The following is a 22,651-nucleotide window of genomic DNA, read 5'->3' on the forward strand; positions in this document are numbered from 1 at the left end:
TCCAGCTCCCATGACGGGTCTCCCTCCCTCTCCCCAGGTATTCCCGGCGTTTCCACAAGACCCTGAGGCGCCTGGTGCCCGACTCGGATGTGCGCTTCCTGCTGTCGGAGAGTGGCAGTGGCAAGGGCGCTGCCATGGTGACGGCTGTGGCCTACCGCCTGGCTGAGCAGCACCGGCAGATCGAGGAGACCCTGGCCAACTTCCGCCTCACCAAGGAGATGCTCCTGGAGGTAAAGAAGAGGATGAGGGCCGAGATGGAAGCGGGGCTAAGCAAGAAGACACATGAAAAAGCCGTGGTCAAGATGCTGCCCTCCTTCGTCCGCAGCACCCCTGATGGCACTGGTGAGCTGGCGACCCCCTTCAGCCTTCACTTCCTGATTTGTCCACTGACTTGTTGCATGCATGGTTGGGGGTCATTAGCATTTCTGTTGCTAGTTGCATTAGCCTCCTGCCTTGGCACTGCCTCAAGCCTCGGCTCTGACCGCTGTAGAGGGTGCAAGTGAGGCTGAGCAGATGCTTGGTAAAGCATCACTCCCAAATGTGGCAAACCTATAGGGGCCCCCTGCGCCCTGGTGGGGGGCCTGCAGTGGGGATGGGATGGTGGGGAAAGGTGGGGGGAAAGTATCCATTCCCCAGGGATGAACTTGCTGGCCCTCTCTAGAGCTAGGTCCTGTGAGGAGTCAAAAGAGCTGCTTGGTGGAGCCTGGGAGCAAGGCATGTTTGTGACGCAAGTGTGCCATTCCAGCTGTGTGGCCTGAAACCACCATCATTTGGCACTAATGCTTGGACAGCTGGGACAGTACTGCTCATTGGGGCTGGGCTCTGCTGCTCGGCTGGACTCGCTCTGCCTCTACAATCGGCTGGGAGGCCAATCTCAGGCTGCTGGGGTTTAGGGTACCTGGCTAGGTGCCTCTCTCTCCAGGGGGTTACCTGGCTGCACACAAGGGAGAGGGAAGATTCAGGCCTCCAGGAGGCCAAGACTGGAGGCTGACTCAGATTTGCCTCTGAAGCCACTCAAACCAAGCCAGATTCCCAGGAGGAGCAGCCTGCCTCCTTTGGTTACAGTGCCAAAGAAGCCGGGAGGGCCGCTTCTGCAGGTACTTAATTGTGTTGGCATAAATCACTTTGACTCCGGGCACCACAGTTAGGTTCTTTAGGAAGCCCAGCAGAGTTGGTTTCTGGTGGCAGGTGGTTCAAGCCTTGGCCTTTGGCCCTTCCACATGGCCCAGTCCTCCAGTAAGCCTGTGCCATGCAGGAGGGAAGGATTCTAGCCGCTCACCCTGAGTTACCTTGAGGGTTCCCTGCTGGGAAGGCTGTCATCTTGGAGTCCCTGGCTGCCTCAAGTCTGCGCTCCACTGTTGGTGACATTCTTTCCTTTGCTTGCTCCAGAGCACGGGGACTTCCTGGCCCTGGATCTTGGAGGAACGAATTTCCGCGTGCTACTGGTAAAAATCAGGAGTGGGAAGAAACGCACGGTGGAGATGCACAACAAGATATATGCCATTCCCATCGAGATCATGCAGGGCACAGGCGAGGAGGTGAGACTACCCTGCCTGGCTCCGCTGTGTAGCCCACACCTACCAGTGGCATAGGGGGTCCTGGGATATCCCAGACCTTCCCTGTGATTCCCCACAGCTGGGCGCTGTGGTCAGCTCAACCATGCCTGGCCTGTCAGGCTGCAGGAACTGGGCAGTCCTGGAAAGGGGAGCTGCTGTGTGTGTGTGTGTACGCGTGCACAAAATTGAATGCTGCAAGGGTAAAGGCGGAGACAGCATGGGTGTCCCTCTTGCCTCCTGAAGCTCTTTGACCACATCGTCTCCTGCATCTCCGACTTCCTGGACTACATGGGCATCAAAGGACCCCGGATGCCACTGGGCTTTACATTCTCATTCCCCTGCAAGCAGACAAGCCTGGATGCGGTGAGTGTGGGGCAGGGCCAGCTCCTCTGAGGGCCACTGCCAGCCTTGGAGTCATCCCTGTGTGTGGGACTGACTGCTCACATGCCAGGGGACTGGCCAAGGCTCCACTCATACCCCGGACATCTGTTGAACCCCCTCCACTCCTCTGCTGGCATGCCCTGATCCTCTGCTTATGATCTTAATTACAACTTGTCCCATGATTGCTGGTGGCCGCTGGGGAATGTCCCATCGAAGGTCAGCTGGGCACTGAGCTCTGGGTACAGAAGCAGGGATCACAGTTTTGGCTCTTAGGGAGCCCCCATGTGTTTACCCCCACTGGCCAAGGCTGTGTATTGGACTTGGGGGTATTGTAGGCACAGGGAACCCATTGTGCAGTCACCCAGGCAAGACTGGACATGGCCCAACCTGCTGAAGAGCTGCAGGTAGCACTGCGTATCACAGGAGGCCCTGGAGTTGGTGTCCAAGGCCATGGTTGAGGGGAGAAAGCCAGGTGAGGCCTCCTGCCTGGCTCAGAGCCGCTTTTCTTTTTAACATCTTTGGGCATCAGCAGTTGCATCTGTCTCCATTTGGAGTTTTTGTTTTATTTTTTGTCAAAATATTTTTCAAAGATTTTTTTTTTATTTGAAAGGCAAAGGTACAGAGAAAGATCTTTTGACTTAATCCCCAAAATGTCCCCAATGACCAGAGCTGGGCAGGTCCAAAGCTAGGACATGGGAGCTTCCTCCTGGTCTCCCACCTGAGAGAGCCTGTGCTGAGCCATCCTCTGCTGCCAGGATATGAACTGGCACCCATGTGGGATGTTGGTGCCATAGACGGATTCTTAGCTTGCTATGCCACTGTGCCAGCCTATCTGGCAGGGTTTTTTGAAAGGTCTGGTGACTTTTTAAGAAGCAGTTTATTTATGCCCTCACCTTGTTTCTGCCATAGGGAGGACACCCCACATTCCCACCCTTCCTCCCCATAGTGTATGCTGTCATGACAGTGAAACTTTGCTTTAGGGGACCTTTGGCGACATCAGTGGGCTGAGAATCAAGAGATCTGGGATTTTGTCCAGTTAGTTGCCAGTTGATGAAAGCCATGGGTGCCCTGGGTTTCCCCTTTGAGGATTGGAGGGGCAGAGGTGGCTAGCTGGAGTGCTGTGAGGACAGGAGTGGAGGGGAGGGGCGGCCTGCTGCACTGTCCAGGATATAGTGGTTTATGTTGCAGAGTCTGGATCCCTGTCTGTTTCCTGGTCCTGGGCAGGGACTCATGTGGGTCACATGGTGCCTCCCCTGCCCCATCTGGGTTTCAGGGCATCTTGATCACCTGGACCAAAGGCTTCAAGGCTACAGACTGCGTGGGGCACGATGTGGCCACCCTGCTGCGGGAAGCCATCAAAAGGAGAGAGGTAACGGTTGTGGTGCAAAGTGCGGTGGGTTGTACAAAATCCATACCATGCAGGAATGGTGACCAGACGGTAAAGGCTCCTTGTTGCCTGACTGCCAGGGGCCAGGCCGGGGTAAGCAGCCAGGTTGATCTTTAGCAACATATGACTCAATGCACATCTAGCAAGAAAAGGCATCCCAGATAGCGGCCATGGCCTGCCCCCACTGGCAAGACCTTGGCATCCTGCTATCCAGTGCAGCAGCACACAGGTGTCCCACACTGCTGCCCCAAGGCTGCAGCAAGCCCAGGCAGGCCATCAAGGAATGGCCCCTGCCTTTTGACCGTGGCCCACCCTAGGGATTCCTAATGGCCGGGCAGCAGAGTGGACTGGCAGTTATTCAAGCCAGGCAGAGCTGACCCTTCCCTATAGCCATGCCCCCTTCTCTTCAAAGGAGTTTGATCTGGACGTGGTGGCCATGGTCAACGACACAGTGGGCACCATGATGACCTGTGCCTATGAGGAGCCCACTTGCGAGATCGGACTTATCGTCGGTGAGTGTTTTAGGAGGTCTCCCTGCTTGAGGAAGGGAGGCCCGGGGCTTTCTGGTGAGACAGTGTCCCTGGCAGTCCTGTTGCCACCCCAGAGTTCAGTGCTGGTGAATCCTGTGGTTCTCCGAGGGTCCCTCCCCTATCATCCCACTCCTGTCCACTGGCTGATCCAACACTGAAGAGTTGAGCTGTCCAGGTAGGAGACCTCATGGACTCACCCTGCTGGGGTGGACACAGGCCCATCAGGGCAGCAGCTCCGCTGGGCCAGTGTGGCCGGCTAAGCATCTGAGGCTCCAATGGCATCAGCTCCATTCTTCTCCTGAGGGAGTGTCTGACATGTCCCTGGGTGATGTTTGGGATCTGCAGCTGCTGCAGTGGGTTCTGCAGGTTGCTTGCTTCTGTTCCACTGGCAAGGGTCTGGAACATGCAATCCATGATGCACAACACCAGGGGTGGTCCTGGTTCAGGGTGCTAGGGAATCACCTGGCCTGGCTGCCGTCTGCAGAGTCTTCCTGCACAGGGAGGTACTGCCTCGGCTGCCGGGGCCATTGGCTGAGTGGGAGGGGCCTCTCGCCCTCCCCCCAAGTGCTGGATGCCCTTCTCTTTTGTTGTGAAGCCACTTTGGCTTCTGCAGAAATTCAGAGAGGGAGCAACCCGGGAGGGAAAGATTGTCCAGGGCGGCTCTGGGCTCTGTCTGCTCCTGCACCAGGCCGCTCCCTCCCTGCTGCTCATGGCCAGGCTTGGGACAGTGACACAGCACATTCCCCCAGCAGCCAAGGCCTCACCTTTCTGCCTCCAGGGCCAGGCATGCCCAACAGGGAACAGCCTTAGAGGATGGCCTTGGCACCAGACTCCAGCCACATTCAGAGCAGTCATTTTCTTCCCTTCATCTTTTGATTTCTTCGCTGGGTTCCTCCCAAACCCGCATTTCAGGGTCCTGGCCCTTCTGGTTTCCAGTTTGGATCTAAGAGCTATGGATACCAAGAAGAGGAGAGCTGCAGGGACATTCTTAAGCATTTGTGAATTCTGCTTGTTTCTGCCTAGCAGTTAAAACTGCAGTGAATGCTTCACTCCCATTTCTTCTGTGTGCATGTGTGTGTGTGTGTTTGTATATTTGAAAGGCTGAGTTACGGAGAGCATGGCAGGGTGTCTAAACAGAAAGGCTGGCACAAGGCTCGTTGGATTCACTTCCACGAGGACTGAGCCTGGAACAGAGGAGCATTTCCTTATGTATGTGTTTAGCTTGTTTGTCTCCCTAGCATGGCTACAAACATACATTTAATTGGATATTCTGATGCTATGTGATGGTTATGGACAAAAGGTTGCATCAGCATGCATAGTTCTGGTAATGTTTAACTGGTTTCCCTTAATAGACCTAATATTTCTTTCCCATACATAGTGAGCTGCACAGTGACTGGCACTGGGTACCATCATCCCGTGGTAGCATTTCATCCTGGGAGAGACTACTATCATGAGAAAGAGAGAGAGAGAGAGAGATTTTCTGTCCTCTGGTTCACTCCTCAAATGGCCACAACAGCCAGGGATAGGCCAAGCTAAATCCAGGAGCCTGAAACTCCATCCGGGTCTCCCATGTGGATACAGGGGCCAAGCAACTGGGCCTTTCCCATGTCATTAGCAGGAAGGAGGCTGTATTGAAAGGGAGCATCAGGATTGGAATTGGGGCTCATGGGATGCCAGCATTCCAGCAGTGGCCTAACCCCTTGCCACACAGCTCCAGCCTCTCTGTTTCTTAGCTCCTTATGGACTGGAACAGCATACAGACTGTGATCCTGCCCCAGCCCTCAAGGAAGTACAGTTTTGGCAATAGGCTTTAGTGAGTTTAGGACCAGAACCTAGAGGCTCCAAAGCCTGTGGAAGCCACACTGCAGACCATGTGCACACCCAGGGGAACGAGCCTCTTCCCTCGGGCAGTGGTCAGCACTCATGGAGTTCTGAGCCAGAAAGAGGGGGAGAGATCATCTCATCTTGAGAATGGCCCCTGGGGTCGCCAAGGACATTGCCCTTCCCTCAGCTCGCTGCAGCTGCGTTCCAGGCCACACATGGACAGCAGGATTGTTGAATGGGCGGAGAGCACAGCCACTGTGATGGCTATCGAGGTGGACAACACCCTGGTGTAACGTATCATGTGCGTAGGCATTCATGTGTTCCTGAAATGCACCAGGAGTAGGTGTCACTGACGTGTGAACATCAGACAGCCGTGTCCCTAGGAGATAGGGCCTGTGGCACCACAGTGGTGTTGGGCCACTGGACTGTATGCAGGGTATTTCATGGTGGTGATAGGGAGGTGGGTGGTGGGTATAGTAGTTAAGGGTTTTGTAGTCACATCAAGTCCCAGCTCCTCCTCCCCGTCCTGCTTCCTGCTAATGTGTAGCCCAGAGGTAATGTAATGATGGCTTACACAGTTTGGAGAAGCCCAGATTTAGTTGCTGGCTCCTGACTCAGGTAGGGACCTGTTTGGGGAGTAAATCAGCAAATGTTTGTCTTTCCAAAAAAAATTTGGTGGAAAATAGATTTCATAGCTATGTTAATTTTGGTACAAAAAATTCTTCGAAGATCCAGGGGTTGGCATGGTGGCCCAGTAAGACTACTTCCTGTGATGTCAGCGTCCAACAGTGTCAGTTGGAGTCTCGGCTTCTCAGGGCGGTCGTGTGTTAGCATAAATATGGCCCTGCCTGGGTAAGCGTGAGGCTCACTGTGAGATGAGTCCAGCAGACACTGTTTGGGTGGCTGACCTCACATTCCCTGTTTACATTTCACAGTTTTCCTTGGAAACCTTAGGAAAGCAGAGCTGTGGCTTCATTCATCTCAAAAGCATGCCCCTTGTCCGTGGGCTCAGACCCTGGGGCAGTCCTTCCCCACCCCCACCCCTGCCTGGTGTTGGGGTACTCACCACCCTCACTGTGTGTCCCAGGGACGGGCTGCAATGCCTGCTACATGGAAGAAATGCGGAACGTCGAGATGCTGGAAGGGAACGATGGGCTGATGTGCATCAACATGGAGTGGGGCGCCTTTGGTGACAACGGCTGCCTGGACGACATCAGAACCAACTATGATCGACTGGTGGACGAATATTCCTTAAATGCCGGCAAGCAGAGGTATTTCAGACACAAGAAGGGCCGTGAAAGCAGGTGGTCATATCTGACCTCTTTGCTGAGGCAGACAGTGCAAGCAGGGGCGGGGTCTGGCAGAGGTTTGGATACTGGCCCCTGTGATTGGCTGCTTCTCTTGGCTTCTGGTCTGCGGACAGCAGAGGGCTGACAAGGATAGTAATATGATGATGGAGATCCGGGCGGTTCTGCTGATGAGGGAGATGGAGGAGGCCCTGTCCTTGCCGGTTGCCCCGTCTGCCTCTGCACAAGGCAGGGCAGCCGTGAGTGGGCTGCCCGAGGGCTGGCAGTGGCATGGTGCCTTGCCCTGGATGCCCAGCCCGCGTCCTGTTGCAGGTACGAGAAGATGATCAGCGGCATGTACCTGGGGGAGATTGTCCGCAACATCCTCATCGACTTCACCAAGAAGGGCTTCCTCTTCCGGGGGCAGATCTCCGAGCCACTCAAGACACGGGGCATCTTTGAGACCAAGTTCCTCTCTCAGATCGAGAGGTGAGCGCAGGGGCTCGCCCCAAGGGTGGAACCAGCTGGGTTGTGATGGGGTTGGCCCTGGGGGCGAGGGGCTCTCCTTTGCTGAATCCTTTTATTGGGGGTCCCCTGGCTTTTATGCGGCTTTCCTGCTGGGTGGACATAGTTCTTGTGGGATAGGAAGGATACAGTGCAGGTGCTTGGCTGCCTTCCTTTGTCTCATGCCATGAGCATTTCACTCCTACCTTAGCCATGAGGAGGAGAAAAAGGGATCTGAGAAAGCGAGAGCATTTGTGCCGATGGCACCTGGGTCTTAGAAGGCTTGTGGTGGCTCTGCACAGTCACCTACCAGATCCTGCAGGTGCTTCTGCCCAGGCAAGGCTGCTGTCAGTTGCATAGCTCTATGGCATTGAGCGCTTGCTTGCCTTTTTAAAAAAAATTTCTTTATTTTAAAGGCAGGGTTAGAGAGCAAGAGATGGAGGGGAGCGAGAGAAATCTTCCAGCCTCTGATTTACTCCCCAAATGGTTAAGAATGGCCATGGTTGGGCCAGGTCAGGATCCCAAGTCTAGGTTTCTCACATGGGTGATAGAGCCCCAAGCCTAATAGTAAGGAAAGTCGTCATAAAGGGAAAATTGTTCTGTATGTAGCTTCTGGAAATGTTTAAAACAATTACTAGTTAAAGTGCAAACAATAAAGTGAAGAAACAGTTGCATCCTTTACAATAACGCAGAGCAAGTGGGGTGGGTGACAACTTTGGCAGATCTGGTCTTGAAGCCTGCCTGCCCAGCTGGCCATGTTTTCAGCTACTCAACTCCAGCCTCAGTATTATCATCTTTTAGATGGAACTAATCAGGGTTGGTGCTGTGGTGTAGTAGGTTAAGCTTCTACTTGGGGTATCGGTGTCCCATATGGGCACCTTGCTCTTCATCTCTGACTCAGCTGCTTGCTAATGGCTTAGGACAGCAGCAGAAGATGGCCCAAGTCCTTGGGCCCCTGCACACACATGGTGTTGGGGGAGACCTGGAAGAAGCTCCAGGTTCCTGACTTCAGACTAGTCTAGCTCCAGCCATTGTGGCCACTTAGGGAACAAAGCAGCAGATGGAAGATCTCTTTCTCTCTCCTATTCTCTCTGAAAATCTGCCTTTCAAGTAAAAATAAATCTTTTAAAAAAAAATGGAAATAATCCTTATCTTTAAATCCCACGAGGAAGAAAAGCCAGTCTGGGGCCATGCAGCCTGTGCAAGGTGAGGGAAGGGGGCCATCAGCCCTGATGGAGAATGCAGAGGGAGCTGTGATGTATGACCTTCCTGTGACGCCGCTGTTTCCCCACGTGCTCCCTCCCGCCAGGGATGGGATGGCCAGGTCCTCTACAGCAGGGAGCAAGCAGGGCCAGTCTTCCGAGTGGTGCTGGCAGTATGTATCCAAAGCCCTGTGACTCGGAAGCGCATCTCCAGGAAATAATCCAAACTGCATACAAAGATTAATAAATATGAAACTGCATCAGTGTTTATCTTGTGTGAAGGAGAGACAGCAATCTTCTCCCTGCTGGTTTATGGCCTCCCTCCCCAAAGCCTATGCAGCTGGGGCTGAGCTTGGCTGAGACTGTGAACCTGGTGCTCCCTCTGGGTCTCCCCGGTAGGTGTGATCACCCTCTGCCTTCCAGTATGCACAGCAGCAGGGAGCAGGACTCAGAAGCTGAGCTGGGACTTGAACCCAGGGGCTCCAAAATTCAATGCTGACTCCTAGCGGCATCCTTACCACTCTGCCAGATGCCCCTCCTCAGGTGGTGATTTCATAATAGCAGGCACTTGGAAAGGAGTGAGATGACCACAGACTGCCTGACGCCATGATGCTACAGGCCTGGAATGGGATGCTAGCTCCTCCATTTCTAGTCCTACACACCAAACAGCTTGTCAGGCATCACACAGGTGCACACAATAGGGAGAAAAAAGGAAAGCACGTGCATGCAAAACATGGTTCCCTGTCACATGTTGTAAGCATGGCATCCCTGTAAGCTGAGAAAGGCAGATGGGGTTGAAATCTAATGAACGGAGCATTTGCCGAGGCATTGGAATGGTGGACAGGTTTCATTTCCCAACTTTTCAGCTTTCGAGATTTGCCAAAATTCAGCATGAAATTGTTAAAAATGGAGTTTATCTATTTTTTTCTGAAATGTATTTGTTTGCTAGGCAGAGTTACAGAGAGAGAGTGAGTGCTAATCTTTCTACTGTTTAAATCCCCACATAGCTATGGCGGGGTCAGGCTAAAGCCAGGAGCCTAAAAGTCTATCCAAGGCTTCCATGTGGGTGGCAGGGGCCCAATCCCTTGGGCCATCTTCCACTGAATTAGCAGGGAACTGGATTGCAAGTGGAGCATCCAGGACTCAAACCTGCACTCCTACGAGATGCTGGCATCAAAGGCAGTGATTTAACCCACTGTGTCACAAGGGTTGTTTAAAAGGGCAAAAGAAGCCACAACCCTGTAGGTGGTGAAGTGCAGTGATCTGGGGCAGTCCGGCTTCACCCAGCCTCTGTCTTTTGTCCGTTGCAGTGACCGGCTCGCGCTGCTCCAGGTGCGGGCCATCCTCCAGCAGCTGGGTCTGAACAGCACCTGTGACGACAGCATCCTTGTCAAGACCGTGTGTGGGGTGGTGTCCCGGAGGGCTGCGCAGCTGTGCGGCGCAGGCATGGCTGCCGTGGTGGACAAGATCCGTGAAAACAGGGGGCTGGACCGCCTCAACGTGACTGTGGGCGTGGATGGCACACTCTACAAGCTTCATCCACAGTGAGTGGGGCCTCCCCTGGGATAGGCGAGCTCAAGGGGAATGGAATGACTGGGGATGACAGGGGTGACGGCAGACAGGCACACCTGCAGCCCGTGAGTCAGAGACCCGGGAACTGGGCCGGGGCAATGATCAGCGTGACGGGGACCCTAGGGAGGGGACAGGTACAAGATGTGGTTTTTGTTGGCCAGGTCAAACCAGCCATAGCATGACCCTCTCCCCTTGGTGGGGGGTGGGGGGTGGGGCGTGGAAGAGGAGGTCAGAGTCGAAGTGGCCAGCCACAGCCCAGCCAGCCAGGTGCGCTGGGGAAGTAAGAGACGGGCACCTGTGATCTTATTCACCTGCTCTGGAGACTTGAAGGGCAGGAGCAGTGTTGACCCTGGCTTTGAGGATGGGGCATAGCCTCCTTTAGTTTAAATGTCTGATTCCCATGCCAGAGAGAGGTGTGGGACCCTGTCTGCAGGCTGCTCATCACATGTCCTGTGACTAGCGTGACCCTGGTACCTGGTGTCTAAACTGGGATGCTGTAGCCAGCAAGAAGAGTGTTCCAAGTAACTACCCTGGACCTTCCTGGATAAACTGGGCTCCTGTGCAGCCCCCCAGGCCCCATCTCCTCTCTGTGGGACCCTGGCTTGGGATGAAGCAGTGAGTCTTGCTCCACCCTTACCTGTCTCTCCACCTGCAGAGCTGTCCTCATGGTGGCATGAGCTGGGCTCTGCAGCTGTGTAGCCCCAGGCTCTATACTGAGGCTGCCACATAGAATCTATGCTCAGTTGCTTCAACCCTGCCAGGTCCCTCCTTTGTGGATGAAAAATGGTGCACTGAACGCGTGGCATCCTTGGCAGGTGCTCAACCCTAGACAGCCATTCCTCCTGAGAGCCTCATTGCCCTCCAGCGTCCTGAGCTTGGCCCTGCTTCCTATTTTGGCACACCGTGCCAGGAGCCAGGATCACCCTCAGAGGGGCACCCTCCCTGCACTGGGGTTCCTAAGCTACAGCTGCGGGTGGGGAATGTTTGATCCCACAGAGCTTTGGTGCTGCTTGTTGGAATTCAGGTTCCTGGAGGTGAGGGTTTGTCTGTCACAGTTGCCCTCAGCCTCCATAGCCATGTGTGGGATGCACCTGTGCCTCCTTGCTCCCAGCGGGGGCTAGGTCATTAAACCCACTCTGCTTCCAGCCACTGCACTAGCTAGCCCTTGTGTCTGCAAGGAAGGCTCTGGTCTTTCTCCCCATCTCCACCTTCTGTTATGTGCTTGTTGTGTCTCTTAGCTTCTCCCGAATCATGCACCAGACCGTGAAGGAACTGTCGCCAAAGTGTAACGTGTCCTTCCTCCTTTCGGAAGATGGCAGCGGCAAAGGGGCGGCGCTCATCACGGCCGTAGGCGTGCGACTCCGGGGAGAGCTGGGCAGCTAAGAGCCAAGGGTGGAGGAATTCCCCCGGCCCACTGCCCTTCCAGCATTTCTCTCTGCCAAGCAACGACCCCTGTTCCTCCCAGTGTGCGGTGCTGGGACACGCTGGCGTCAGAGCCTGCCACCGCCCCGCCGCCAGCACTGCTGCAGCAGGGAGAAAGACACCACCCAACTAACGGTGTATAACCTAGGGTACAGTGTAGAGTGTGTACTGCTGGTAATCTCTCCCCTGGATTCCTCCTCAACTGCCCTGCCACTCTGCATGATTTGATTTCAACCTGGTCGTCCGTTCCCCACATGTGATGTGTAGTGGCATCCATTTCGACTGTATGCATTTACCCACCTGATTATTTATTGGCTCGAGATGAAAAATCACAGCACCTTGCCTCCGAAGCTCGCCGTTGGAGTCCTCTCCCCTCCCCACGCCGTGTGACATGTCTATTATCACCAGCAGACACTGCCGGGCTTCCACCTTCCGGGACATGCGGCCTGGAGTGTGGACATGGCGTTAGCCGCCCCTCCTCCATCCCGTCAGGATGCAGCAACGCCCCTAGATCGTGTGTCTGTGTACCCCCAATCCTAGCCACGTCGTTGGCAGTTTTGGCGTTGTTTGTCTTGCAGGGGGAAGGTGGACCGTCCTGGGGGAGATTGTCTTGTCTGTGTTTGGGTCAAAGGAACCAGTCAGCCCTCCATGCTGTCATTGGAATCTCCCATCGCTTCTGTGAGCCATGTTGTATGATCTAGTAAACTTTGTACCGATTCAAAGACCCGTGTCACACTTCATCCCTGGGGAGTATGCAGAGCACCCAGCCAGGTCCCCAAACCACACCTTGGGGTTTCTGCAGGAATCCAGATAAAAGGTTGTGGTCATCAGCCCCTGGTCTGCCCCTTGGGTCAGCATAGGGACTTGGGGACCATCTGCTTCTGTGCAGTGTCACAGAAGGAGTCTCTTGTCATAATGACTGGCACCTGCCCTGCCAGTTTTTCCTCTAGGCCCAGGTCCTGCTGCCCCCACAAGAAGGCAGTGGTGGAAAGCCATGCCCTCCAGCCTGGCTCATGGGACCTGCTGGGGTTTAGTGAGATGCCAGGGTAGTGCTGCTATGTGCCCCCTGCCGTCCCTTTCCATCTCTCTCGGTGCCAGCCTCCCAGAAGGAGATAAGGCCCTGCCTGCCTGCCTGAGATGGAGTCCTAAAGCAGCCCAGCATGGCAGGCTTGCTGCTCTGTCTCCCTGGCCTCCACCTGAATTGGACCCTACCCATCAATTGGACAGATTTGGCCCTTACCAAACCCTTTTCGTCCCATAGACACCATGCTGCATTTTCCCGCCAGCTCCTCAGTAGGTATCATACCCATGTGCCCCCCAGACACGCCAGACCCAGCTCTCAGAGGCTTCCCATAGACTAACTATGTGCCCACTTGGTTTAGTGAGGTCAGCCACTTTATTTGGGGTCCTGGCAGTGCCACTACCTGGCACAGTGATCTTTGTGAGGACTATGATAAGGTGAAGAAGTTTGGTGTGTGTTTTCAGGGTCATACAGTTCTCTTTGAGGAGCCCAGGGTCGGGGACAATGAGACAGCTAGCAGGGAAGCATGCGCCCCTGCCTGGGGAGGACTCGGCCAGGCCTGGAGCTTCCTGGTGGAGACACGTTTGACAGTGTCTGCCTGTCAGCCTCTCGCTGTGGAAGTGAGGGTGGGAGCCATGTGGCTGGCTGGCAGGTGGCCTGTGTGCAATGACTGGCAAGAAGCTGTAAGAACTGGGCCGTGGTTCAGTGAGCACCAAGCTTGTGTGTGGCCTGCTGGTCCCCTCATATCACATTCAGCGGCTCAGCCTCCTGGTGAGAACAGGTGAGGGTTCAAGCGTCTTGGCAGGCTCTCCGCCTCCATCTTCCAGGGGCTGTGCTACATTCCCAAACTCTGAGCTCTCAGCCGATGGGCTTGGCAGGTGGCCAGCCGCCTCATGGTGTCTTTAGTCTGATGAGAGGTCAGTGTCGTGGTCTCACACTGCCCACAGACATCCTTTACTCAGCATGTCCAAAGTTTACAAATGTCTGGGAGCCAGATCTCGATTTGGAGTTTGACTTTTCCTGGGAAGCTCGGGGACCCTGGCAACCGTGGGCCGCTGTGAGCACTGACAGCTTTACCCAGGCAGGTCAGCTGCCATCAGGTCCTCGGAAAGCTTGTCCACATCGCTGCAGTCTGCACCTCCTCTGCCACCAGAAGTCAGCACATTCAGGGTTCTTCATTCTTCATTTAATTTAGCATTTTATCCGATCTTATTACTGTTTGCTCCAGGAAGGCACTTGAGCTTGTGATTCCTGGAGCAGGTGAAGGCACGTTCTACCTGGAGCGCTCCAACCCCCATGGCTCCCTTGAGGTGCCACCCTGCCATGGGGAGACTCTCGCTCCATGCTGTTTTCTGTGGATGTGGCAGACATGGTCTAGACTGTCTGGTCTGTCCGCTTGGCTGGCTGCTTCTTCAAGGATGCTAAGCCTCCCGCCTCGCAGCCAGGCACAAGGCTTCAGAATTCACAGGCAGCCGTGTCCTGGGCACCTCCAGCCTGCCCGTTGGCAACCTCGGAGGGGACCACCTCCCCAGCCAGGAACAGAGTCTCTTTGGTGTGACACCTGTTGACCCGCATGGAGAGGGACGGTGTGTGTGTCAGCTCCAGTCTATCTTCCTCAGCTGGTGTGACCCAAGGGCAGCAGCGGAAAGCCAGGCGGAATCCTGAGCGAAACCTGGAGTGGGGGGGTGGAGCAAAGGATTGGAGTGTGGGAGCTGTGTGTGTGTCGGGGAAGCCCTACCCTAGAGGAAAACCCTACTCTGGTGCTCAGCGGCTCCTGACGTGGGATTGGAAGCCGCCAGTCTGGCCGATGGGTGACTGCAGATTTGGGCCATTTCATTACACAAGAAAATGAACACAGTTGAATGATGGAGGCACAGCAGTCCTCCAGCTTCTCTAAAGGAGTACCTGGAGGCTGCTCACAAAACCTGGGGCTTGGGCCCAGTGGGCACAGTAGGTGTGCTCTCCCAAGGGGCTCACTCCCTACATGTGGTGCTACCAAGCCCTGCTTAATGAATGGCTCCCCATGGCAGCCCTGATGTCCCCACATAAGCCGGAGGAGGAGGCACAACGAGAGAAAGGATCAGGTTGGCAGAAGAGATGCCAGCTGCCTGGGGCAGAGCAGACAGGAAGGAGTCCCTATGTCAAATGGGAGAGCCGGTGTGCATCTGCCCAGAGGCTGTGCACTTCCGTGACCCTGCACAACCACCTGCCCTGGGTTGTTGCCTTATGCTGCTACAAGACTCCCAACTGGGGCCCTATGCCTCACATCCACAGCTGACATGCCCCCACCCTAGCTCTCAGTCACCCCTGCCACCCTCAGCCAGTGTGTTTCAGCTCCCCAATGGGTCAAGAACCTGTTGGCTCTCACATGCCACCTCCCTGCCATCACTCTAGCTGGCTTTACTATAGCCAGGGCCCGACCACAGCCAGCTAAAGCCACCCATCTCCTGCCTGGGTGACTGGTAACTTGTCCATGCATTGCTTGTCTCCAGGATCTAGTTACCATGCAGCTCAGGCCTGGTTCTGCTGAGCTGTGGGCACAGCCCGTCCTGTCTGGGAGTGCCTGCTCCCAGTCTTGGCTACCTTGTGCTGGTCACCCAGCTCCCTGCTATTGCACCTGGGAGGCAGGGATCCCTGCCGCCCACGTGGGAGACCTGAGTGGCGTTCCTGACTCCCATCTCTCTCAGATACGGTCACTCTGCCTTTTAAATGAATTTTTTTTTTAATGTCAGGAGAGAAGCCAGCCCCTCCCCAAGTTTCCCTCCAGTGCCTCTTGGTCCTCCCTTGTCCTACAGGTGGGTCCTGGAGAGAGCAGGGACAGGCAGACCAGGAGGGCTCTGGCCTGGACGAGGCTTTGGGGAGCAGGTGGAACTGAAGCCAGGCCCTGACCAAAGGGTGGGTTGTGCTGAGGGCCCACTAGGAGGATGGAATTGCTGCCTGGGGTGGGAGGAGGGTAGGCAATGCAGGGAGCCCTTCCCATGGATGAGGCAGGGGCGAGGCACACAGGTGGGCTCACCTGTGGTTGAGGCAGCAGTAGATAATGGGGTTGTACATGGTGGAGCTCATGGCCAGCCAGAAGAGGGCCAGGTAGACCTGCTGGATGAACTTATGGCAATAGATGTCCTCCTGGAAGTGGCCCAGCAGGAAGTAGAGGTGGTAGGGCAGCCAGCAGATAGCGAAGGTCACCACCACCAGCACCATGGTCTTCACAAACTGGTACAAGAGCTCAAGTTACTCCTCTGCCCCAGGACCCTGAGCCCCAGCCCTCCCAGGGCAGCTATGGGATGCCCCTCATGCCAGTGTGGGCAACCCTACATCGCTGGGCAGCCCCAGCCCCCCTGCAGTATTGGTGGTCCACCCTTCAAAGCCCCCACCTCCAGCCCTAACCCAGGGCTGTCCCCTGTCCTCATTCCCGGAAGCCCATCCAGCCCAACAGGTCCTGGAGGGTAGATGAGCATTGTCCTGTTCCTAATCCCAACCTCTGGGGAGCCCCTGAGCCAGCCACAGGGTTCCCAGGCTGCTTTCCCACTATCGCCCCCACGTCTTTGGGTGAGCAGGGGAGGCTCCCCAGGCTGGCCCTGCCCCAGGAGCTCACCTTCTTCTTGGCCCGCAGGTGGCGCAGGTTGGCGCCGTGCGCCTCATGCCTGGGCACCGCGCGCTTCCAGAGTGTGAGACCGATGATGCTGTAGGCGACAAACATCACCACCAATGGCAGGAAGTAGATGAGGGCGATCACCGTGAGGTGGTACCTGTGGGGAGAAAGCCAAGGGCCTGGGCAGTGAGCTGCCAGCCACCAGGTTCCTACAGCCTGGGACCGCAATTGCCCCTGCTGGTCCGCACCACGGACAGAGGCTTTGGCGTGATGCAGAGAAAGGCTAGGGTTCGTTTCCTCTGTCACTAAAGGGCCCCCAGCGTTAGCCCGGCTTCCGTCCAGGTGACACATGCTACCAAACAAGGAGATAAACAGGAATGAGAAAAAGTGAATTGAGCACTGCGTTGGCTTAGAAGTAAAGACACTATTAAATACCAAAAGGGGAAGCCATGTGACTTATCCCACTCGTGTCACAATGTGCCATTTGGGCTGTTCCTTCTGGAGTCCTGTATGTAGGTATGCCATGGATGTGCACATGTGCATGCATGAAGCTTCTGTGTAGAGTGGCTGGCATCAATAGGACCCCTTCCTGTATGTACCCCGGCAGCAAAGAGTAGGACACTGGGCTTTGCCATGTTGCACACACTACTGTGCCACCTGCTTCCTGCCTGCATGCACTTGGGGGCACCACAGTGTCAGCAAGACCCTGGCAAGTGTCCCTCATACCCCTGCTTGGTCCTTGGGTGCACACGGGGCTGGGCTGAGAGCATGCCTGGGGGCTGTGGCTGTTTCTGGCTCTGGGCTCTGAGGACTGATCAGCTGAGACCTGGGGAGCAGCCAGCCAAGGGCCCTGCTTGCTGTGGGCCTCTTCCTGGCGTTTTGAGCCCCGCTTGCTCACTTTGGCAAGTGCGCCAGTTGCACAGGCCCTGGGGGCTCCTGGATGCCCTGGTCTTCATGTGCGATCTAGATGGAGAGTCCTGACAAGGAGCAGGTGAGAGAGGGCGGGGGAGCCAGCCCAGTGTCTGAGCTAGGGACAGCTAGAGGACCAGGTCACCTGCCCCAGAGTCCAGAGACAGAACTGAGGCCCAAAAAGGTACAGGAACCTGTGTGACAGTCAGAGCTCTGCAGACTCGATGGGAACCTGGACAGCACCTTATTCGGAAGCACAGGACTCTGATGCAACATGTGATTTTTGGGCTACGCAGTGCTCGCCCTAAGTCTCAGTCTTCCCATCTATAAAATGGGAAAGTCACCTCTCCATCCTGGCTAAGAACAGCCCTGCTCCACCCCCTCATTCTTGGCCCAGTCTGAGCTTTGGGGTGCATCAGGATGTAACCTGGGGATCACAGAGCAAGGGGTCTGTGTCAGACACTCCCCTACCCAAGAGGATAAGATGTCCTCAGCCAGGCCAGGCATTCCCCAGTCCTCTCCAAGTCTAAGGAGCACCACTGTGTGGCTCTGCCTGCCCAGCCCTGCCCTGTTGTTCCTGGCCCTGCCCTGCTGTTCCTGGCCTACTGCAGGGCCCCAGGCACCGTGCACAGGGAGCCAGACCTGGCAGTTCAGGTACCTAGTGGTTCCCCTCTCTCAGGGAAGGAAGCCCACGCATTAAGGCAGAGGAACACTGCACCCTAGTGGTCAGTCCCAAAATACCACCCGCCCCGGGACCAGCAAGAAGGTGCTGCCATGGGCCCCAGCCTCAGTGAGAGTAGGGGATGAGATGGAGGTCCAACCCTAGGCTCCTTGGCAGACTGCCAAGTATGGAATGGCTTCTCTTGCCTGACGTTCAGGACGGATGGAGACCAGGAGGGGAGGGGTGGTGGAGGGAGTGGAGGCAGGGGCTGAGTAAAGGCTGGGTTGTCATGGTTACCTGGAGGCCCTGGTGCACATCCCTACACTTGCAAGCAGCTGGGACTCTGTTGCCCTGAAATTGGCCACCTCCAGGTTTAGTTTTCTTGTCCCTGTTTAAACTACCACACAGCCCCATGGAAGTAATGGAATGGCCAGGAGACTGGGCTTGGAAACACGACAGCCTGGGTTCGAATCCCCCTTTACTACTTACTCATGGTGCACACTCATGGCACATGAGTTAGTTTTCCAGTGCTCCTATTGTGCAGAGAATGGAATGGTTAATATGTGCAGCCACCTGGGAGCAGGGCGAGCACAGGTGGGATGATGTGACAGCCACGTGCACTTGCAAGAAGCTGCACTTTGCCCTGAGGTCTTTCTCTTGGGCCAGGGAGATACAGCCCCATCTGTGTCACCTATACTGGCTTCCAGGTATGGTGAGGGAGACCCCAGACACTCTGCACACCTGCTATGGCCACATGGAGTGGGAGGAGTACACGCACGCTTAGCTGAGGATCATTCCCAGTGACGATGCTCACCCATTGGCCCAAGTGCATGCCTGCACACACATGCACATGCATGAATACGAGTACACACACACAGCACCCCCCATGCCAGGCCTTACAGGAGGAGCATCTTGCCTCCACTGTCTTCAGGCCAGGCTACCACACACTTGGTAGCACCCTGGTCCATAGTGATGGTGGAGTAGAAGCACTGGGGGAAGGCGAGGGCCAGGGCCACCAGCCAGATGCCAGCGATGACTGCCTTGGTGCCAGGCGCTGAGAGGCGGGGCTGGAAGGGGTGCACGATGGCCATGTACCTGTGAGCAAAGGTCAGTGTGAGTAGTGGGCTGCCTTCCATCAAAGAGGCTCTCATTCCCTCTTCTCCCCCAGAGCCCAGACTCAGAGGGGAACATTCCCGCAGAAGGCCACTGGAGGGCACTGGCCACACTGGCTGTCCAGCTTAGCGCAGGCCAGAGTACCCAGCATTAAGTCTGAAGCTCAGCCCTCTGTCCGGGTGCCCCAGGCCCAGCCCACTTCTGTTCAGGAACATCAGCAGAGCTGGAAGCCTGCAGGAGGAAGCCCGGATCAGTGCAGCTCACCGATGCAGGAAATGCTGTCCACACATGCATTGTCCCGTTTAGTAGTCGCTAACCACACATGGCCAATAAGCATGAGAAACGTGGTTAGTATGACCAAGGAGCCACGTTGCATGTTTCAATGAATATGTGAAGGCAGCCCCCTGCCCCCAACTTCAGGCTGTCAGGAGCAGCAGCCTCTGGGAGAACTGCTGCCTGGCATCCTTGTGCCCATGGGCTGTCTGGTATTGGGACAAGGCACTCCCCTCTGCCCCCAGGCTTCCCCAGCCCTACAAAGTCCTGGGGCTGGGTGGGACTAAGGAAGATGAGTGGGAGGGTAGCTCCCTTCCTGTGCAAGCTCACACATCCTCTGGCCTCTGCCCAGAGCCCGTGGTTCCTCCTGGTCCCACCCCTCACTGTGGATGGATCAGGAGTGAGCGCCTCAGGGATCTTGGGTACCAATACAGGTGCCAATACAGGTGAAGCAGCTGACCCCAGGTCAGCTGGGGGCATAAACTCCCTGGTTGGGCCATGGACATGCTGCTGGGCAAGGGGCAGGTCCTGCACCCTGGGATTCACACCCTGGGCCCCCAGGGCCCAGCAAATTACCTGAACCCCTCCAGTATCCTTGCCTGTCCCCAGGGGAACAGGCTGCTCAAGCTGGGAGGGCTGCTGTGAGAAGGAATGGAGCACTTGGGCTGCACTTGGGGGACCCTGGGAGCTCTAGATTGGACAGTGTGGTCATTTCTAGTTCTTCATTGCCTTTCAATGCAGTGCATAGCTAGTGCCATGGCATAGTAGGATAAACCTCTGTCTGAAGTGTTAGAATCCCATATAGGTGCCAGTTCAAATCCCAGCTGTTCCACTTCTGATCCAACTCCCTGCTAGTGGCCTGGGAAAGCAGCAGAGATGGGGTCAATTTCCTTGGTCTCCTGAACCCATGTAGAAAATCCAGAAAAAACCCCTGGCTTTGGATTGGCTCAGCTCTGGCCATTGTAGCTATTTAGGGAGTGAGTGACCCATTGGATGAAAGATCTCTCTCTCTGTTTCTGCTTCTCTCTGTGCAATTCTGCTCTGCTTTTCAAATAATAAAAATAAATGAAGTTTTATTTAAAAATTCACTGCTGAGGGCTTTGGTCCTGGGTAATGCCCGGGACAAGGCCAGCATGAGAGGATGTGGACCCCTCCCTGACACCTTCTGGGCACCGACTGGCTGAAGCTCTGTGGCCAGTGAGCATTCCTGCCCTGCTTCTCCTTGCTGCCACGGGGAATGTTCTCCCTGGAGCTGAACATTTCTCCCACTCCTGCCCCACCTCCCCAACCAGGCCTGCCTGGACAGCCTGTGCAATACTCAGGCTACGTCTCCCCCTGGCCCATGCCCCCAGCCCATTGGGTGCCCCCAATCCTCTAGAGTGTCTCATATTCAGGGACCTTATGCCTGTGCTGGCTGCTTCAACTCACAAGGTTTTGCCCCCAGCGGCCAATCAGCAGAGCTAGCTCGCTTGTGGTGTGAGTGAAGGTGTAAAGAAATGAATGTGTGAGTGTCTGGTGTCATCAGCCACCCCGCTCTCTTGCCTGGCTGGGTATCCAGCAGACCCCTCCTGCATAGTGGCCTGTGGCCTCGCCTGGGCCCTAGCCCCACACCTCCCACCCACGCCCTGACAGTGGGAGCCCTGGGAGGCCCAGGGATTGGAGCTGATTGTCCTGGGTTGGGTGTGCCCAATGCCTGGAGCTGCTTCGAATGTACACCGAGGACACCCAAACGCCGGCTGGGGGCCGGCCAAGCAAACCACAGTGGGATGTGCAGACATGCGGCAGTGTTAGGATGTGGGCTGTCAGACAGGGAGGGAGCAGGGGTGCTGAATGTCCCTGACTGAAGGGGTGGCTTCAAGGCCACCGGCTCACCCCTGCCTCAGTTTCCTTGGCTAAAAAATTACAAGGGTGTAGGAAACCTCTGTTCTGGGCAGGGTCGTTTGGATCTTTACAACATTGTGTGCGGACCACATTAAGTGGCACACTCAGAAATAAGCCTGGTTCTATTGAATTTGGAATTCTGCCTGCAGCTGCCTGTATAAACAAAACTGGACTCAATGATGTTGTGGGCCTTTGATTGGCCGGGATGCTCCCACCCTGGGGATGAAGGAGGCTTTAAAGATTTCTTTTTTTAGGTGCCATGAGCAGGAGAAAATGTTTCCTGAGTGCAATCCTTGGGGAAGTTTCCAAAGCAATGTGCTGAGCAGCTGGGTGGAGGGCTGCCGGAGCCCATGGGGTGGGGACCCCAGGGAGGACCTGACAGGGAGGTGATGCCCAGGGAAGGGGTTCTCAGGCGCCTCGCTGCCCACCATCACTGCCAGTGCCTTTTTCCTGCAGCTCCAGTGGCTGTCTGAATCATGTTGCCCCAGACTCAAAGTCTCCTATACCCAAACCAGGCCCTGCAGGTCCCCAGCAGCCCTCGGGGACTCGGGGTGGGCTCCCTGCTGACTCCTGCACCTGCTGGCCCAGGGCTCCTGGCCAGGAGGCCACAGGTGGCAGCCACTAGTGAAAACAACAGGTCCTATTAGAATTCCGTGATCAGACAGGCTCAGTGTGGGCTCACGCAACCTCACTGAGATGCAGAGATAAGAGGACAGCCCCGCCAGCAGTGTCCTTCCTGGGTCTAACCTTGAGCTAACTTGCTCCCATCCTCTAGATACAGTATTTGGAATTGTGGCTGGATCTGGAAGGCAAATTGTGGGGTTTCCTCCAACCCACTGTGCCCACAGACAAGCTGCTGCCCCACCTCAGTGTGTACCCCAGCAGAATGGGGTGTCTCTCCCCACCCCAGCTGCCCCACCCAGCTGCACCGGCCACATTCTTGCCTGTCGGCTGCGATGGCCGTCATGGAATAGATGCTGACAAACATGGCCGTGATGGGGAAGAGGTTCTGGAAGTAGCAGAAGGCGCGGCCGAAGTACCAGATGTTGTGGCTGGCGTAGACAAAGTTGAAGGCAGCGTTAAAGGTGGCCATACAGAGGTCAGCCAATGCCAGATTCACGATGAAGTAGTTGGTAACTGTGCGCATCCTCCGGTGAGCCAAGATGATCCAGATGACCGTGGCGTTGCCCACCACGGCCACCAACACCAGGGCTAGGTAGGCTGTGGCCCACAGGCCCAGCTGCCAGCCAGGCATGGAGAAGGCCGTGATTCCCGTGGCATTGCTGTCAACATCAGATGAGACGTTGGCTTCAGTCACAATGTCACAAGCACCCATGGCAGCTCCTCAGTGGGGGACGAAGGGCCGCAGCTCCTGGATTGGCGGTCCTCCTTGGTGTGTAGGTACACGGGATGGGAGTGAGGACAGGAGGAGATGCAAAGCAGCAAGGTGCAGCTAGGGAATCTGAGGGCCCCTTGTCTTCCGGCCCAGACAGATGGGTTAGGCAGAGAACAGCACCTGGCACACAGCCATGGTCGG

The 22,651-nt window shown here is 55.8% G+C and overlaps 2 protein-coding genes across 5 annotated transcripts in view; one reads left to right on the forward strand and one right to left on the reverse strand.

The window, feature by feature from the left end:
* The window catches only part of HK1 (hexokinase 1), a 59,371-nt gene extending 46,985 nt beyond the window's left edge, over positions 1-12,386 (forward strand). For all 4 annotated transcript variants that reach the window (XM_040975876.1, XM_040975879.1, XM_040975878.1 and 1 more), the window contains 9 exons: positions 38-342; positions 1,390-1,538; positions 1,800-1,919; positions 3,211-3,306; positions 3,737-3,836; positions 6,766-6,949; positions 7,298-7,453; positions 9,981-10,214; positions 11,481-12,386. In XM_040975876.1, coding sequence (XP_040831810.1) covers positions 38-342; positions 1,390-1,538; positions 1,800-1,919; positions 3,211-3,306; positions 3,737-3,836; positions 6,766-6,949; positions 7,298-7,453; positions 9,981-10,214; positions 11,481-11,625 — 1,489 coding nt within the window. In that variant the 3' untranslated portion in view covers positions 11,626-12,386. The remainder of the gene's footprint in view (positions 1-37; positions 343-1,389; positions 1,539-1,799; positions 1,920-3,210; positions 3,307-3,736; positions 3,837-6,765; positions 6,950-7,297; positions 7,454-9,980; positions 10,215-11,480) is intronic.
* A 1,581-nt stretch (positions 12,387-13,967) lies between these two features.
* Positions 13,968-22,450, reverse strand: TACR2 (tachykinin receptor 2). The gene is made up of 5 exons (XM_040976076.1): positions 22,059-22,450; positions 18,748-18,942; positions 16,281-16,434; positions 15,702-15,898; positions 13,968-14,357 (listed from the first exon to the last, which is right to left on the reverse strand). The coding sequence occupies exons 1-5, from the start codon at positions 22,448-22,450 to the stop codon at positions 14,141-14,143; spliced, it is 1,155 nt and encodes a 384-aa protein (XP_040832010.1). The 3' UTR covers positions 13,968-14,140.
* Positions 22,451-22,651: the final 201 nt, after the last annotated feature.

The sequence above is a fragment of the Ochotona curzoniae genome, unplaced genomic scaffold, assembly GCF_017591425.1.
Source record: "Ochotona curzoniae isolate NIBS_2020 unplaced genomic scaffold, NIBS_Ocur_1.0 contig_2692, whole genome shotgun sequence".
In the NCBI taxonomy this organism is placed as follows: domain Eukaryota; kingdom Metazoa; phylum Chordata; class Mammalia; order Lagomorpha; family Ochotonidae; genus Ochotona; species Ochotona curzoniae.